General features: G+C 46.6%; 1 protein-coding gene across 2 annotated transcripts in view; it reads left to right on the forward strand.

Moving 5' to 3' along the window:
* The window catches only part of RCSD1 (RCSD domain containing 1), a 39,270-nt gene that overhangs the window by 1,638 nt on the left and 20,905 nt on the right, over window positions 1-16,727 (forward strand). The window contains exon 1 of one of the 2 annotated variants that reach the window (XM_005445465.4): window positions 1,599-1,797. The exons of the other annotated variant lie outside the window; for it this stretch is intronic. Within the exon in view, the coding sequence (XP_005445522.2) occupies window positions 1,792-1,797 (6 nt within the window). The 5' untranslated portion in view covers window positions 1,599-1,791. Of the gene's footprint in view, window positions 1-1,598; window positions 1,798-16,727 lie in introns of those variants that run through there. 2 annotated transcript variants of the gene reach the window in all.

Consider the following 16,727-nt stretch of genomic DNA (forward strand, 5'->3'; position numbering starts at 1 on the left):
TTGTCAGGGCTTCAAGAAATCAATAGGATTTCCAATCAAGAAGTAATATATTTCTTCTAGATTTTTGATCTATTTTCTTATATCTGTAGTTGCAGCATCTTCTGGCTGCTTGCAGCAGAGACGTTTCAACTAATCCAGTGTTTCAGCAACAGTAACTAGTCCTCTTACCCAATCTCCAGATCACAGCAACTCAGCCTACCATTCTTTTGGCTCAGGACCAAGTAATCATTGTATATTGAATTTGGGAGATAATGAGATCATGACTTAAATCTGCTAATTCCACTGAAGTCCTTCAACATGCAGTACAGCAAGAGTTTACTATACTGTAAGAACAACTATGTTGAGACAATTTATTGGTAACAATAACTGGGGATATCATGATGGTTACATTTAAATCCATCCTGGAGTGTTCTCTGCAGTAGCCAGCATGGACTTGTGAAACACTGCAAAGGAAAAGTATGCATGCCTTTCTAGAAAAGATGCTTTAACCCTCTTCTGCCCCAGAGGTATCATCCCAAAATGACGACATGACATTGTGTCATTTTGCAGCTGCATGCAAGGCAAGGAAGCCAGCAGAAGACAAAGGGAGTGTTTCCAAATTCCTTTGCACCACCCTGCTCTCAAGAGGTGGGGACTGAAATTCTTGAGAAGGAGCATGTGCAAACAGTTGCTAGAAGAGATGTCTAGTTTACCATGCTGTGATCTGAATGGAAAGAGAAACTGTAGCAAAACATTCCCGAGGCTTATTTTTTCCCCATCTGAATTTTTCTACCACCATCGAAGCTGCTCACTTCCAGGGCACAAATTTGTCCTTCCCTGTGAAGGTAGAGAACATTCTGCACCTCTGACCGGGTAGTGTGAGACATGAATTCAGCGTGGAAAGAGTTAGTCCTGTTTTACAGCTAGCCAGTGACACCTTGCATGGAGACCCTCTGCTTGTGCCCACCTTTGTGCAGGGCTCTTCGCAGTGGAGCCCTGATGTCTCAGGGAATCACCCAGCAGCACAGTAGTATCGATACTATTGCCATCCCTGGGAGTCCCAGCCATGCACCAGGACGTCGATTCCTTAAATTCTGTTCAAACACAATAATTACCCTTGCTCTGCTCCTCTTCTGCCTCTCAAACCGCTCTAAAGACAGTCCACAGCTGACTGAAATTACCTAAAAGTGAGAAGGAAGAGAGAAGTGAGGCTGCAGTTAGAGGAAAAAAGATCCTCCTCACGAATAAACAAGGAAGAGACCCTGCAGACTTGGAGAGGGAAGCGTAGACAGGGGAGAGAGACACCGGCAGAGCAATGGCAAGCAACGGAGAAAAATAGAGGCAAAAGGGGGGGGGGGGGGGGGGGGCGGGAGGGTGGGAAGATAAGGGGATAGAAAATATAAGGGGATAGAAAATACAAGGGGGAGTAAGAAAGGAAGGGGGAAAATGCATGTGTGGTGTCCCCAAGTTTGGGCACAGCAGCAGAGTTTGCTGCTTGCTGCCTCATGAGCCCAGCACTCCGGGAAAGACAGTATCTCTTTAGATTTGTGTCTAAATTTAAACCCTGATTGCCTGGCCTCCCCCTCCTCTCCCCTCCCTCCCTTCCTCTCACCCACCCGCCCTTCTTCCTTGTTCGTAGTGCAGGGCCACTCACTGGGCTCTGTCAGTTTTCAAGCTGAGCCGGAGCTTGGATATTACCTACCCTCCACAGCGGCACGACTTTGCTCTGACTTGGCTGAAGTTTTCCCACAGATAAGAGGGAAAGGGGTGGGGAAGAAAGATTTCCCTGAAGACACCTCTCTCTTGCAGGACATGGAGGTAAAGAAAACTTTTATTTCCACTAGCTTGTGACTGGCTCCTCAATCTGCATTAGCTCCACCTTGCAAAGCAATTTCTCACTAAAGACAGCTCAAAATATCTCTTTGCTGAGGTTCAGATAAATGTCTTTTTCCCTCCACCCCAGACTCTGCTACGTACCTCAGAATATTCTGCAGGTTTTAGTCCAGAGTTGGAAAGTAGGGGGATGGTGTGGAGAGAAATTACATCTGTGAAAGGGGAACGAGGAAGGACTGCTATTTACTTTTTTAGTCTCTGAGGTGGGAGAGTTAAATTTTAACAGGTATCAGTTTGAAAGGAGATTTTAAGAATTCAGTAAAAATGGGAACATAAGGAGAAGTAAACAAACCATGCAGGATTAGCGGGCTCCTTGGGGTTGATACCTACCCAACCCATGCAGCAGCAGCTGTAATTTGGACCCCAAGAGGTGTGTGTCCCTGTTCCACATGGACTCAGCGGTCTCACTTTTGTTATTGATAGAGTGTTTTGGTTTGGGAAAGAGGACCTGAGATCCTTTGCTTTGGCAAGGTAAATGAGTAGCACACCCCTGGAGTATTCCCTTTTCCTCCATGCTGCATGTCCTGCTCTTCAGAAGAGTCGGAGCTCATGTCTACGGGTGGGCACACAGCCGGTGCACAGGAGTCGAGCTTCCCTGGCATTTAAATCCAAGCCTTCTCCTGTGTCGCACCCTCTTGGGCAAAGCAGTTCACTGCCCCTTGCCTTTTTTCCCATTCATACGAAATGGAAGTGATGGTGGTTGCTTCCCTCATGTCAGACTGGATTCACTAGCTTTTCTAACAGTTTTTCAAGTGGCAAAGGAAAAAAAAAAATTATTTTTAGGAGGGGCACGGGAGATAGAAAGGTGATTGCAACATTGGCAAAACCTCAGATGATGAAAGAGGACTTTCAGTATTTCTGTCAGCTAAACACAGATCTTACTAAACGCTTCATATTATTTTCCCAGAGAGGCCTTTTTCTGTGTCAGTGAAGCCCCAGCAGCAGGAGACACGCAGCAAAGCCAGGGAACAGTGTGCTTGAGGCCCCACTACAATTTTTCTTTGATTTCCAGTGCATAGCTCAGCTGGGCTGTTCTGATAACACCCAGGTGCTAACATTGCAGTCCTTGTTATCTGCTCTGGCCTGCCCCCCAGGCAAGGGTTAAAATCAAGCATGTTCATTACAAGAAATGTCCTCAGCAAACTACCTGAACAGATTTTGGTGTGGCGAAGGACTGAGCAGTGATCAAACCAACTCAGCAGAGACTAGATCTATAACTTTATAAGGGTTTTTAGGTTTGACAGAGCCTGGATCAGTAGCTGTTAATGCTTGGTTTATTCCTTTTTGCTATATTGTATCCTGTGATGTCTCAGTGGAGAAGGGGAGCCGAGCTTTTAATCTGTTACAACTGCTGTGTACAGTAAGCCACATAGGGAACAAAGACTAGCTTAGGGCTGAAGCAAGTATTTTGCCATGTTGAGGACACTCTCCCCCACCCCCTCCCCTCTCCACACAGAGGACTGCACCCCTCAAGTATTTTCTGTTGTCCGCCACAGCGATGTTTCAGAGTAGAAAGGGACAGACTTGCCATTTCCTTTTGGGAGACACGTGTGACACATACAGAAGGTCTGACGGTCAGGAAGTTTCTCTGAAGTATTTAAACTAAGAGTTTCCTGCTCTTGATTCTGTCCCCTTACCCCTGTTTGCTGCTCTTTCCCCATGTTACCTTGTTTTCTGATTGTCTGTAGACTGCTGCTTCCCTTCTCATTTTTAAAACTTCTCGGCTCCCAAGGCATTGTTTAAGTAGTGTGCTTGGTCTTCCCTTCCTGCCCCAACCCTCTGAAAAGGTAGTTAATATCCCAAAGGTAAGAAGATATTAGACCAAAATAGAGCCAAGAGCAAGAACTTGAGTTCCCACCTGCCAATTCTCCTCTCTCTTTCTTCCTAAGAGTGTTTCACAGGCAGCATGAGCAGGACCCAGAGACTCGCTACAGTCTTTTGCTTTAAAAACACATTTATTGGTCCTATGCAACAGGAATGAGAAGTTCTGTCATTTCCCCATTTGCTTCATCAGTGGCAGGCCGAGCTGCTCTGCGCTTTCCTGCTGGCATAGCTGGCGAACTCTGCTCTAGTGGGACACATGCGGATTACCAGCATTAGGGTAAAAAGGGCAGAGGGCTGACCTAGCCAGCTGATTTCCATCGTGTCTCTGGCAGAAAGACCCTTTAATTTTTTTTAAACCCACAGAAGAAAATAGTTAGGATCACTTTCTTAGGGTAGTCAGTGCGATTTTGCTGCTCCTTAGGGGTTGGCACCTACAGTCTTAGCCATTCTGCCGTCAGGAACGTGCCACATTGAAAACAGTCACTGTAACAATTTAAAATCTCAAAGAGGGAGAAAAAGGCAGCAAACCCCCTGTTCTCGCAGTTTGTGTGGTTTTGTGAGTCTGCTGATCTTCAGGGCTTTTTTGTGAAGACCCAGCTTCTTGATGCAAGATAGATTTGACAATCAGTTTTCTTTCCAGTCTTATGACTGATGTGAAAGGAAATTGAAATCATGAAGCTTATATCACAGATGGTTAAGATGAGGAGTTCCTATCAAAAATGCATAAAGTTGGCACTGATGAAAACCAAGCCACTTGTTTAGCCACTAAACATTCTTTGCACTGATGGTACAAAAAGATCGGAAATTATTGTGTTGGTTTGTTAGTTTACATCTTCAGATTTGGTCCGAGCTGTCTAATTCCCATAGCTGTACCAAACCTTGCTGCAGATGTTTGAGTGAAGGCATCCCCTGAAAGTGCTTGTGGCTTTCTGCAGCCCATTTTCAACGGCGGTCATGGCATTCCTCTTCCCAGCCTCTCTGTAGGAGCCTGGGAGCATGGAGACATTTCAACTTTACTGGCACAGCAAAAGGAAGCAATCCAAGGCTGAGTTTCACTTTGGTGGCTCCCTATGGTGCAACGGGTTCCCTAAGCTGCAAGGGTGCAGTAACCAGGCTTATTTTGGGAAGGCTGCCCTCTTTGTTGTGCCTACCAACAGATTTCATTTCTTTCTGTGACATCTCCATTTCCATGTCTCTTTTCTGAAACTAGCTCCTGCTGGATGTTCAATTTGCCTATTGCTACACTGGCTTAGGAGAGGGAAAGCTTTTCCAGGGCTGAGAGCAGTTCTCTGCTCACTCCACCACTTCACTTCTGGGCAACCTACTGGACATGGCTCCAGCCCCAGGCCCTGTGCTCTCCCCACACCACAGTGTCCTCATCTGGGACATCTAGGGAGTGATGGGACCACCGCTCTTTTCAGTAAAGCCCCCTCCTGTGTCAGGTGAGGATACCACAGAGGCCCTGGGTCCTGCCCTGCTCCTCTAGTGAGCAACATGGAGAACAATCCTCAGAGTCCTCTGTTCCTCGTCTCAGCAGGAGGCTGCAGAAACCTCCTGGGCTTCAAACACGTCCTCTCTCTCAAGAGGTGAGGTCAGAAGCCATTTCTTCCTTTGTGCTGTGGTCAGCCAGACGTCACAAGTGAGCACATTTCCAGGTCCAGTATCCCAATTGCTGCATCCTCCCAGGAGCCACAGGGAATGATGCCTTGGCCCAAACTACAAGGCGGCTTACTTTCAGCATAGGCGCATACTCTGTCCCTAGGAAAACTGCACTAAGGATACGTGACCTGTCAGCCGAGACAACTGCAGTGGAGGGGATGGAGGAAAGGGTACTTGGTACTGTGCAGACAAGGGGACTGAAATCTGTAACCATTATGGTCCTTGGAGCAGCAGGACAGTAAGCCATGCAGAGGTGAGCTGGGCTGGGCGAGGTCTCTGCCCACCCTTGCAGCTGCAGGGCCAAGATTAAGTACAGGCATTACGCCACGGTTTGCTCTGCCAGGAAACAATTTCCCTTTCTCAGGAAGCTCTGCTGCTTGGCTTTCATTCCAAAAGTTAAAACATTCCTTTTCCACTCCTCTTTTTGCTTAGCAGAACATTGTAAACTCAAATACACTTGTTTTCAGGGTTTCCTCCAAAACTCATCAAAATGACGGACTCACACAGAGTGTCTGTGTAGATAAAGGGAAGAGTATTTAAATATAACTAGGAGAGGTACCATATGACCCCATTTTACTCCTCAAGTCTGGGCAGATTTAGGACCTGCCTGACAGTTAATAACATGTCTGCAGCAGAGGATCGCGGAAAGGATCAGGTTTGCCAGACTTCCACATCCCAGTGACTGGATGAGGCCTGCCTCCTGAAGAACAGAAAGGAACAGAACCAAACCCCGTGGGCTGTGCTGTGACCCTTTCTTGTACCTAGCAGAGACTCCAGAGTAAATGGTTTGCAGAATTAAAGCTTTTCCTGTGTCACTGGAGAGGGATGATTCCTCTGAACCCCTCCTCTGCCCCACTCCCCGTTTTAAACTTTGGTAGTATGATTATCCTGCATCATGGTGATAGCATTTTGGAAAAGCCTTTCTTTCCAGTCTAACTGGCAGGACGTGTGACTGCTGAGCAGCATATTATGCATACCTTCTCATACATTCCCAGGATCTGCTTATCTGAAGAACAAGGGGAAACATCAGCATTGCTTTATCGATAGGTGCTGCTAGGAAACTGCTGGTTTTCATCACGGAAATGACCAAGCCCATATGAACTAGGGGTGTTTTTTTCTGTTTCCATGTGCTAGGTTAACAATTGTAGAAAGATGGATGCTCCTTTTCCTAAAACACCAACTCTACAGCCTGAGTATGGGATCTGAAATGGCAGCTGTACCCAGCAGCAAGAGAACCTTTATGGAGGACCTATTTTACTGGTGAAGCCTTCTTGCTACCTATAGATGCTATAATACTGCAGAGGCACAGCTTGTCTTTCTGACTTACAGATTATTAGATGCCTTTAGCAGTTTGCAACACCGCATGCATAAGGATGAATTCGGCCTAGAGACAGGAGATCTGTTGTGTAAGGAGAAGTTACTGTTACGCACTTACGGCACAGTTGCTTCCCACCTAGTTATTACCAGAGGCATGGGACACTTTATTCTTATGGGGGCTTGCATAGGCATGGATTTAAGTCTCATTGTGTCCGAGCCACAATGTATCCAGCTATAAGTCTTATGCCAGAAATGCTTTTACATCAATACCAAGTCTGAGGCATACCTTTAGGATATCTTCTCGCCAGTATATGGGTTCTGGTAATGTACTGACAACAATAAGGCTTACCTGCTCCATTAGTGCGAAATGAAGTTTTCACTTGTTAGAAAGAAAAAAAGACGTCAGACCAAATTCTTTTCAGATAGGAGCACATCACTTGCTAAAGGTGTTTCTGGAAGACTTCTCCAGGAAAAGACCTAGACCTCACTTGCCAGATGGACAGCTAGTATAGCTGCATGCCCTTTTTCTTTTGTTCTTTAGCATCAAATTTTTTTAAAAGAGCTCAAAACCCACACAACAGGCAGCAAGCCAGTAAGCTGGTTTTTGCATACAAGTGTCCCTATGCAAACCAACCTGTTTACCCTTTGCATCAAGATGCACGCAGTGTTTTGGTCAGTGTGGATGGCTAGTGGCCAATCTGCAAAAGATGTTGATTCACCACTGCCAGCTTCAACAAAGCCACTGTTCATCCCAGGCTTCCAAATGCCTCTCGGCATGATCAGGCCACAGCTCAGATGGTGCTTTTGTACAAGTTAATAATTATGGCATGCAGTGGTGCTTTTCTGAGCATCTTGAAGTACTTCACAAAATATAATACCTTTCCCTCATGCTCTATCACTGAGCAAAGCTACATGCTGCTGCTTAAGGCAAGAAATTTATTGCTTGCATAGGTCACAGCTTTTCAGGTGCAGAGAATTAACAAGTGCAGCTCGGAAAGCCTTGGTATCTAAAGGATGCAGACCAATAACTTGTTCACAGAAAGACACAAAAATGCAAAAAGGAGAGGGAAAGCTGGCTCAGAAGAATGGAGTTAAACAAGTCAGTGTGGCTTTGCAGTGAGACAAAAGACAGTAGCCTAGAGCTTTAAACACAGAGAAAACAGAATTAGTGCCATTGGAAAAGCAGTACACCTGGGAATAATGGGATCCAGTTAAAGGGAAGATGTATATCTCATCGAATGGCAGGAAGGATTTCTACCAGTGAGGTCTGGCAGGGCTTGGAATAGCGTGGTGGAAACCAAATGTAGTGGAAAACTCTTTCCCATGAGAGTCAAAAATAGACTGGACAGAGCATTAGAAAGATAATGACAGGAGTGATTTTGTATTCTGTTCAAGCAATAGTATTTCCAGGGCCACCAGAAGGGCAGGACTGCACTGTTTCTGCAGTTCTTCCATGTGTGGGGCTGCTAGCAGAAGTTAGTAGCTATTCAGCACCGAGTCCCAAAAGCGTTTATGATTTCTTCCTGCTACAATAAGTTTTTTGAGCCCTGCAAACTTCTGCCTATGGGAAGCTTAGGTCAAAATAAATTGGCATCCTATCTGAAAGAGTCTGGGAAATGTTCTTTTATTGCCTGTGTAAAACACAAACCCAAATTCACTTGTATTCTTTCTTCCTGTTTTAAGAATGGGTTTCATTATCCTTTAAAACTGTACTGCAACAGCAATCATAGGTTATTCAAGTCAATCATCCTGAAATACCTTTCTGCAGAGTGCCATGGTCCCCTGATGTAAGTTGAGATGAAACCAGTCCTGTTTTCATATATACACACTTGAGCTTGTGGGCCAGCTTTCCTAGGAATTTTACCCCTTGGGCCCTGCAGCGAGCGTGTGTTTAACTTGTGAAATGTGCATAGTGGAATTTGGTTTCTCACTTAGTCTTTACAAAGTGCACAGTGTTGTCAACACTGCCCCTCCATGAAAACCCAGTGTTTTCATTCCCAGTTTCTAGGTGTTCATTCCCCGTTAGAGGCAGAGGGGCTGTCCATGCAAACCAGAGGCATGGTCCTCTAGACGGCAGGTGTCTGTAAAGAGGACAGAGTGGAAGAAAAGGGATGGGCTGTTGAATGTGCTGGAGCATGAGGTGACATAAAAGTTACAAATCAGACAGGTTACCCATACAAAAATGGTCTTTCAACACCTTCTTTTTCATCTCCCAACTCAATGGAAAGTTGTCTTTTCCACTCGTATCAGGACTTCCAGTCTCGTGTAATATCAAGTCCTGCTCTGTACAGCTCAAGAAGCCTTTGTCTACAGCCACCCAGGGATTTCTTCTGGGCCCCTCTCACCCTGCCCCTTTGTATGCACCGAGCATGGGACTCACCATCCTTGGCTTTGCCCTCCCACCCCAGTCTCCTGCCCTTGGCGCTGGCACCTCATACGACTCCAGTTCTGACCCCAGGTGCCTGCTGTGGGTGAGCCACCAGCGCCGCTTTGTGTGCCAGGTCCTGCAGGGCTTTGCTCAGGAGTGTGATGCTCAAGGTCGAGTCTCACAGGGTTCATCCCCTGCAGCAGCTTCACACTCTGCCCCAGCAAAGTGAAGCCTGCATCATCTACAGCAGCTCTTCGAGCCTTTGTAGCGCATGCCAGTCTGTAGATTCTCAAAGGCAAAAGCTGGAAGCCTTATTTTTTTGCAGCCAGTGGGAAAGAAAAGCTGTCACGTAATGAAACTCATACTTTATTTCTTCTGCCTCTGCTCTGCAACTCAAAAATTGCTGGATCATCCTCAACACCTTTCATTTCAAGGTCTATGAATTCAGTGACATGCTGGTCACAGCTTCCTAGTGCTGATTTACACGCTGAGCAAGTGGCGTGCAGGCACCGAGCCCGCGCTTCCTGGGCACCTGGTTCCGTGGCGCAGCTTTAACCTGGAGAAGCTGTGCTTTAGGTTGAAGGAACTTACTTCCCCTTCTTGCCACAGAAGGAACAGCTTCAGTCAGCCATCAGGAAAAAGAAATGGAGCTCTGAAGTAGGTAGGGTGTTTCAAAGCTCTTACAAACATTGGGTTGCTCCTTTGCAGGGTTATTGGGAGAATTCTATTAGCTGGCTAACTTTGAAACAGAGATAATAATCTTTCTCAGATCACAGAAAAAATCCATGTCAAAGACCAAGCTGTAGCTCAGGAGTCGCTTGTGATATTTTCCTTAGGGCATATAATAGAGTAATTTACCTGTGGAAATCACTAAATTTCTAAGGCATCATTAGAGCTGATCCAGACTGGGCTGAAAATTCAGATGGGCATTTTCAAATGTAACAGCAGATTACGGCTGCCTGCATCTATTAGCCCAGGGCAGGGCCTGGTGTTCAGGGGTCTCACAAACTGGAGTCTCTGGATGGAGCCAAAGGGATGGCAGCTGCTGAGAAGGCAGCTTCACAGACCAGCATCTTCAGTGCCACTGGGGCTGCTGAGCTCTCCTGGGACCAGCTAAAAAAACATCTCTGTGGATATAGCTTAGCATTCACACCTCAAGCTGGCTGCTAGCTGAGTGCTTACTATCGCTTTCCTCTGCTCCATATCTGCGTACCTTTTTAGACTAAATTCCTGGCTCAGATAAATATGAGCATCCTTCTCTGACCTGCCTGTATCCAGTGTAGACCTAATTTAATAGCAACGTGTTACAAAGATAGCACAGTCCTAACTGATGAGTCCTGGAAGCTGCAGCAGTTGGGAGCTCTGTGTAGGCTCATTTACCCTTCTGATTTTCTGTTCCCAGAGTGATAAATTAAGAGGAATTGAATCCCTGTGCTGCTACAACTAGACTGTCTCTAGCATTGAGTTTAAATGAGGAGGTATCACAGTCTACTTACAGGATTTATCAGAACAATTTAGAATTGTCCCTGCTTCTCCCATTCTCTGTATCACTTCTTTGATATTCCAGTGACTTCAGTTTCTAATTTGACCTTCTGAATAGCTTCACATTAGATAATTAATGCATACTGCATATTCACCTGCTTAAAGTTCATCCTCTTTACCCACTCTGTCAGTAGAAGAGCGGTCCCTTCCTCATCCTACTTGAAGCATCTTGCGTTTGAGCCTCCTCCTGTTGAAGTTCATCTTATTTCAGACCTCTGCTAAAAGCGGGGCTTTTTTTCCTCACCCCATGTGAGGCAAGCAAGGGAGAAGCTAAACTGAATAGCAGTTGGAAGGCGATTCATCAGGCTGAGACCTTTCCTGTTACAGGGGCTGTTCCATCGGCTCAGCCCGGTTCCTTCAGAGCAGCTGCCCAAGTGTCTCCAGGTCTGCAGTCAGAGCAGGGTGCAGCCTCGCATCGTGTCTGCAGCTGCAGGGTTGCCCAAGTCACTTAAAGCAACACTGTGATTTGCATGATTTAAAATAATGATTTTATGCAAGGCACGTTTTAATCAACAGAAAGCTGTTCATCTCAGAGGTCTGTATCAGCTGGTAACTATGGCTCATGCGTTTTATTCCCCACTGAAAGAGCACACATGCACACCCAGCCTTCCTGGCCATCTCTCTCCCCTGTGCCTTGGTTGAGGAGACTGCTTGCATGAGATGGGATGCGCTTGCCCCATGGACTGCGCTATTTCCCCTCTCCCTGCAGGCAGCCTGGGAGGTTTTGCCAGTTGCTCCTCTGTTAGCTCACCCTTAGATCACCCAGAAGGATGGTCCTTCTAGAGCAGCAAGAGCTCCTCAGAACAAGGCCTGGAAGTACGCACAGAGAGGCACCAATCAATCTGGGAAAACTTGACAGGCTGTGTACAGTTCCCAGACTGTTAAGAAAAACATATGTCTGAGAGGGAAACGTCAGGAAGCTGGGAAGGATCCTGGGGAAAACCCTGGCCAGGAACAGAGCTCCGTTCAAGCAGTTGGTGTGAACAGCACACTAGGGAGGCAGCTACATCATATGACGACCATCACTGCTCTTCTTCAGAACTATCATCTCACCCCCTCCACCCATGGAGCCATGTGCTGGTAGCGTGAGATCTCAAAGACAAATGCCAGGTACTGGTTGTACAAGCTGCTGGAGACACATGGGAAGCAATACGCTTAGCCCAGCCAGGCTGAGGTCTTGGTAACAGCTGTTGTCAGCTGTAGATTAGGACATCAGCATCACTCTACCAGGGTGCAGATCAGCCCTTGGCTTTGAAGGAGCTATTCCACATCTGAAGTGTCTGTGGATTCCTAAAACAACACAACCTCATCAACTTACCTATTCAATGGATAATTTCTGAGAAACAACCCCTTTCTTTCCCCTGCATGCCTTTCACATATATTATCTGTAATTTAGATATCTGCAGTAGCTCATCTGGTTGTATCAACCAAGTTTGCAGACAGCATGTGTTGCTAGAGGGCTCCCATCAGATGGAGAGGAGTTAATTACAGGGCTATATATCCTGTCTGACATGCCAGAAAAGCCAGGGGTCTTCCTGAACTAAGCTGAAAGCTGTGTAGGTGTTCATCTAATTTAATTTTGCTGAAATGAAAAGTGGTGCTGCTTGAAAGAGAGTGAGAATCTTCAATTATTTAGGAAAGTGGTGTGTCAGCTCCCAGATGACATGGAAATCTGTCTGCCAAGTTAATGGCCACTGGCCTCCTTCATTGTGACCTTTGAGAAAGGAGCGAAAAGCTGTATTTGACAGGGCATTTCAAAGTAAGGGACCTTGTTTTCAGCATCCCAATCCAAATTTTCATAATCTCAAATAATAGGAATGCTCTGTGTATCTGCTGCAGGATTCTGGCTCACTCACAGCACTCATGTTTGAGAGGCACAAAGTATTTCCCCCAAAATACTTAAGAGTTATTGTAAACTTGATGGATAAAGACTGCAGATGTGTCACTGGTGTTCACTTGGAGCAAGGGAAGAGCTCTGCAACTTCAGCATTGTTCTTTTAAGGCCAAATGCTCATTATAACAAGGGAAAAAAACCCCAGTAATTTTTTTGAAACTTTGTACCAGATAAATACAGCCTGTATTTTAAAACAGATTTATTAACTAGAAGGAAACAGCAGGACACTGAGTTCCCAGGACTTCATAAAGGGAGGATACACCTTAATTTGGTCTTCCAGTGTAGTCAGACTTAGTAATTGCAGAGATCTTTGTTAAACTAGTCACATCTTTGTATCTCAGTGCTTAAGGTTGCTGATGGCTCAGCTACAGTTTGCCGTGTACCGGTAACCACTGGGTAGTAGTTAGGTGGTTTGAAATACATTACCACCTACAGTAGCCACACAGTAAACTGTCACTGTATTTCTTTTTTTTTTCTTGAAGCTGTAGCATCTGAAATAGCTCAGCCTCCTCTAAAAAGGCACGTCTTGCCCTCATCACGGCAAAGTCCTGAATAGAGACACTAGTGCACCCCAGAGACTCGGAAGGAAGAACCCCGTGTGGTCTGGCCTTAAAACCCAGGACAGATGTGTTTTAGAAGTTGCACTGCTTCAGGTGACAGGAAAACCCCTCTTGCACAGAGCTGCTCCATTGTTTCTCCACTTGCGTGGGTGGGTATGACCGTATCCAGCCAGATATCAACTTTATCCACAATCCTTTTCCTGCTGCCCGAAATTATTTCCTTGTTGGCTGCTTGGCCTATCTGCAAGCAGCTGTGTGGGCTCGTAATGAGGCAATTATATACGCATGGCCCTTTTACAGGAAAGGTTGAGGCCATTTCTCCTTGAACTGATTGGACTCCTTAATGAGTCTTATCTGTTTCCCCTGCTTTCTCAGCCACTCTGGTCACCTTGTCAGTAGGCAAGTGGCCTGGCTGGCACTGTAGATTTTTGCCTCTCTACCTTTAAGGACCCTTTCTGAGAAAAGGCTTTGTTCATTGTCTGGGCGCCAGGTTGCAGAGTGGTTATGTCTTAAAATGTAGCGCTCTGAACTCACCTGCAAATCAGTTCTGTGCACAGCTGTCTGTAATGAGGGGCATGCCAAAGCCTCCCGATGAGGGCTGTGCCCAACGCCTCCCACATCTTAAGTATCGGGGGAGAAGAGATCTCCTCAGATGAGCATGGAGTGAGTAAACAGCTTGGTGGAGTGTGAACTGGCTGCAAAGGTGCTTTCTGCTCATAGGCATATTCCAGGGCAGAATTTGGGTGGATAAGTGACTGTACACAACTGGCACTTATATATGCAATGGGGTATCTCACCTGGGGTCTGTGCCTTCATATGCCATAAATGGTGCCTGAACAAGGACTTGAGGAAAACCAAAAAAACCATGGTAGCACAGCCCAGCTGAACCAGGGAAGACAGATATGTGAAGATGGATATCCAAGCGCTGCCATCACCACTGCAGGATGGTAGGTGAGTGGCTGGGAACCATGGGACATGGATCTATGGGAACAGAAAAATCATATGGATGTTTTGAACTGAAATAGCCAGCATCACCCATCATTGTAGACAGGTGTGCACATAACTGATATACAGGTGAGTTCAGAGCGCTACATTTTAAGACATAATCACTCTACAACCTGGCACCCAGACAATGAACAAAGCCTTTTCTCAGAAAGGGCCCTTGCATATACCTAGTCCTCCTACTCTTTCTTCTTCACTATCCGCAAGCAAATGTTGTCATGTATGTTAAAAACCTAGTCACCTTGATGATAATTTTTTTTTCACTGCATGTCCCACAGCTTCTCCCCCCTGGAGCCTCAGGTTTCTCTGGTGCTTTTATTTCATCTTCCTACCTCTCATCCCAGCCTATCTTCTCACTGCAACAGGAGGCATCTTGTCCTTCAAGTATCTTTGGGGCCTTTCCTCTTGAATATGCTGTCTTCTGGCACTGCATCTCATTTCAGTTGTTCTATTGTTACTGCTTTCAACATCTTTGAGCTTCTCCTTCCTCTTATATTGTTGACTTAGTGGTCTAGGGGAAGCATGGTCTGACTCTGCTTGCTGAGCCTACGCAGGCTACTGTGCGCACAGGCAATTGTTAGGGTACAGCGCCGGCAGGAAGGGTAAGATGAACAAACAGGCGATGCATGTGACTGAGATTTTGTCTCACTAGCAAAGCATCTTTAAGACACCCTTGTAGTCATGCTGGATATCATCAACATTTTTAAATCTTTAGAAACCTGACTGAAGTCCCATTAAAAAGATAGTTCACTGAGGGAATCGGTCCTTTGTGGGTGCTGGACTTTGTTAGGACTTGCTTAGGAAGAGTTTTGTGGCAACAGGTCATCTAAGTTAACATGTGCCCAAAGCACCCTGTACAACACAAAATCCAGACAGCTACTTCTCATGGATACAGAGGTGAGTATGTGTTCATGCAGAGCTGTGACTGGACTAATGATCCCTTTGGTGTGAGCACAGCACCAAACGAATGCATCCAGTTTGATGCCACTATGAGAAGTCATGCTACACCCTGTGACTGTGGGGCTCAGATCCCTTACTACAGGTTTCCCTGGGCTGCTCTGCATTGCAGTGTAGCTTGTCCTTAGACACGTGTGTTGTGGAGAACCACTGTGCCACGGGCGACCAAGTGTCAAGTTGGAGCTTGTGAAGGCCTGGACTAAAATTCTGCCCTGGATTTTGAGTAGCTGAGAGCAAGTTATTGTGTCCTAGATCAGCTACAGGACTAATGCAGAATTGAAACCCCGCAATTCACATCTTCAGCCTGGAAAGCCCCTTGCAACCGTTGCCTGACTCTGCTGGTTCCTTCGCTTCACTAGGCACCTGCCTGCTCAACATTAAAATTCAGCCAGTGCCCAGGATGCTGCACAAGCCGGGGATTGAACCGCCTGACCTGTCCACAGGTGATCTGCTGCCCAGACCAAGCTGGCATCAGGAATTAGGCGCTTCCCTGTCGCATTCCCCCTGCCCCACATCCTCATCTCTCCTCTCCACTCTTCTCCACGGGGGAATGTTCTGAGCATGGTGAACACAAGCAAACAGGATCAGGCATCTCCCAAAAAGCGCTTCTCACAGAAAAGGAAATGGTGACACCCATGTGTTGCTGGAGGTTTCTGCAATCACCTCAGTCAAGGACTCCCAAAACACTATAGGCACACACACAAAATAATTGATTTATATTTTAAATGGTCTGCCACCTCCTTCCCTGAGCCTGAGTCGTGGCTGAACAGCCAGATGCCTTACCCAGCACAGCGCACAGCAGGGGCAGGAGCTGCTGGCATCTTCGTAGGGTAGGGGCTGAGGTTACATACGTGCTGCCCCTGCACAGGCACGCTGCCCGGCAGAGACCAGGTGCTGCATTCGCTGCCTCTTTTGGTAACGATGGCCCTTGATCAAACCATTCTTGGCAGCCTTTGACAGAGGCAATGAGACACTTGCTCAGGAAGTGGGCAGCCTGGGCTCTGCTCTGTTCTCAGGGGGTGTGGGCTTCCAACTCTTTGGTCTGTCTAGCAAGAGATGCTTTTTAATCCGGTGCTTACGGCAAGGCTAGGGCAAGCACTTGCCAGCCTGCCTGTTGAAGCCGTGCCAACACGTAGCAAAGAATTCCAGGTTCCCAGGGGCAGGGGGGAGCTCACACACCTGCCTGGTGATCTGAGTGCTCTCCTGACAGGAAACCCCCCGGCTTCCCTTGGGACCAGTTCTGTGGGGTATGCAGCAGTGGCTACATATGCATTAAAATGCACAAGCCCATACATTGCCCTCTTGACAGAGGCTCCTAATCATGAAGGTTTGAGGTAATGCTGCTGTAATGAATGAGCCTGTGCAGTGTTGGGAACATGTAGGTACTAGGCAACTGCCAGATATTGACACTACTAAAAGGAAGACTCAGGATCTCACTTGCACCTTTCACAGTGGTATTCGCTGGTTTTGCTGATCGCATCAGACAGTGCTTAGCAAGACAAGCCAGGCACTCCTGAGAGCTATATACCATGGCGCGAATTAAAGAACAATTTGACATAAATTCAGCCTCAAAAATTTTCAACACCAGCCAAATACTAGTGCGGGGTGGCTGGCATACCCTTCCTACACAAGGGCCTTTCCAGCCTGGTCTGTTGATGTTAGGGCATGTTACTAATGAATTCCATGGAGGCAAACAGGAGGCTGCTTTCTCCACTTTGGATCCAGGAGGCTG

Source organism: Falco cherrug, chromosome 2, assembly GCF_023634085.1.
Source record: "Falco cherrug isolate bFalChe1 chromosome 2, bFalChe1.pri, whole genome shotgun sequence".
Lineage (NCBI taxonomy): Eukaryota > Metazoa > Chordata > Aves > Falconiformes > Falconidae > Falco > Falco cherrug.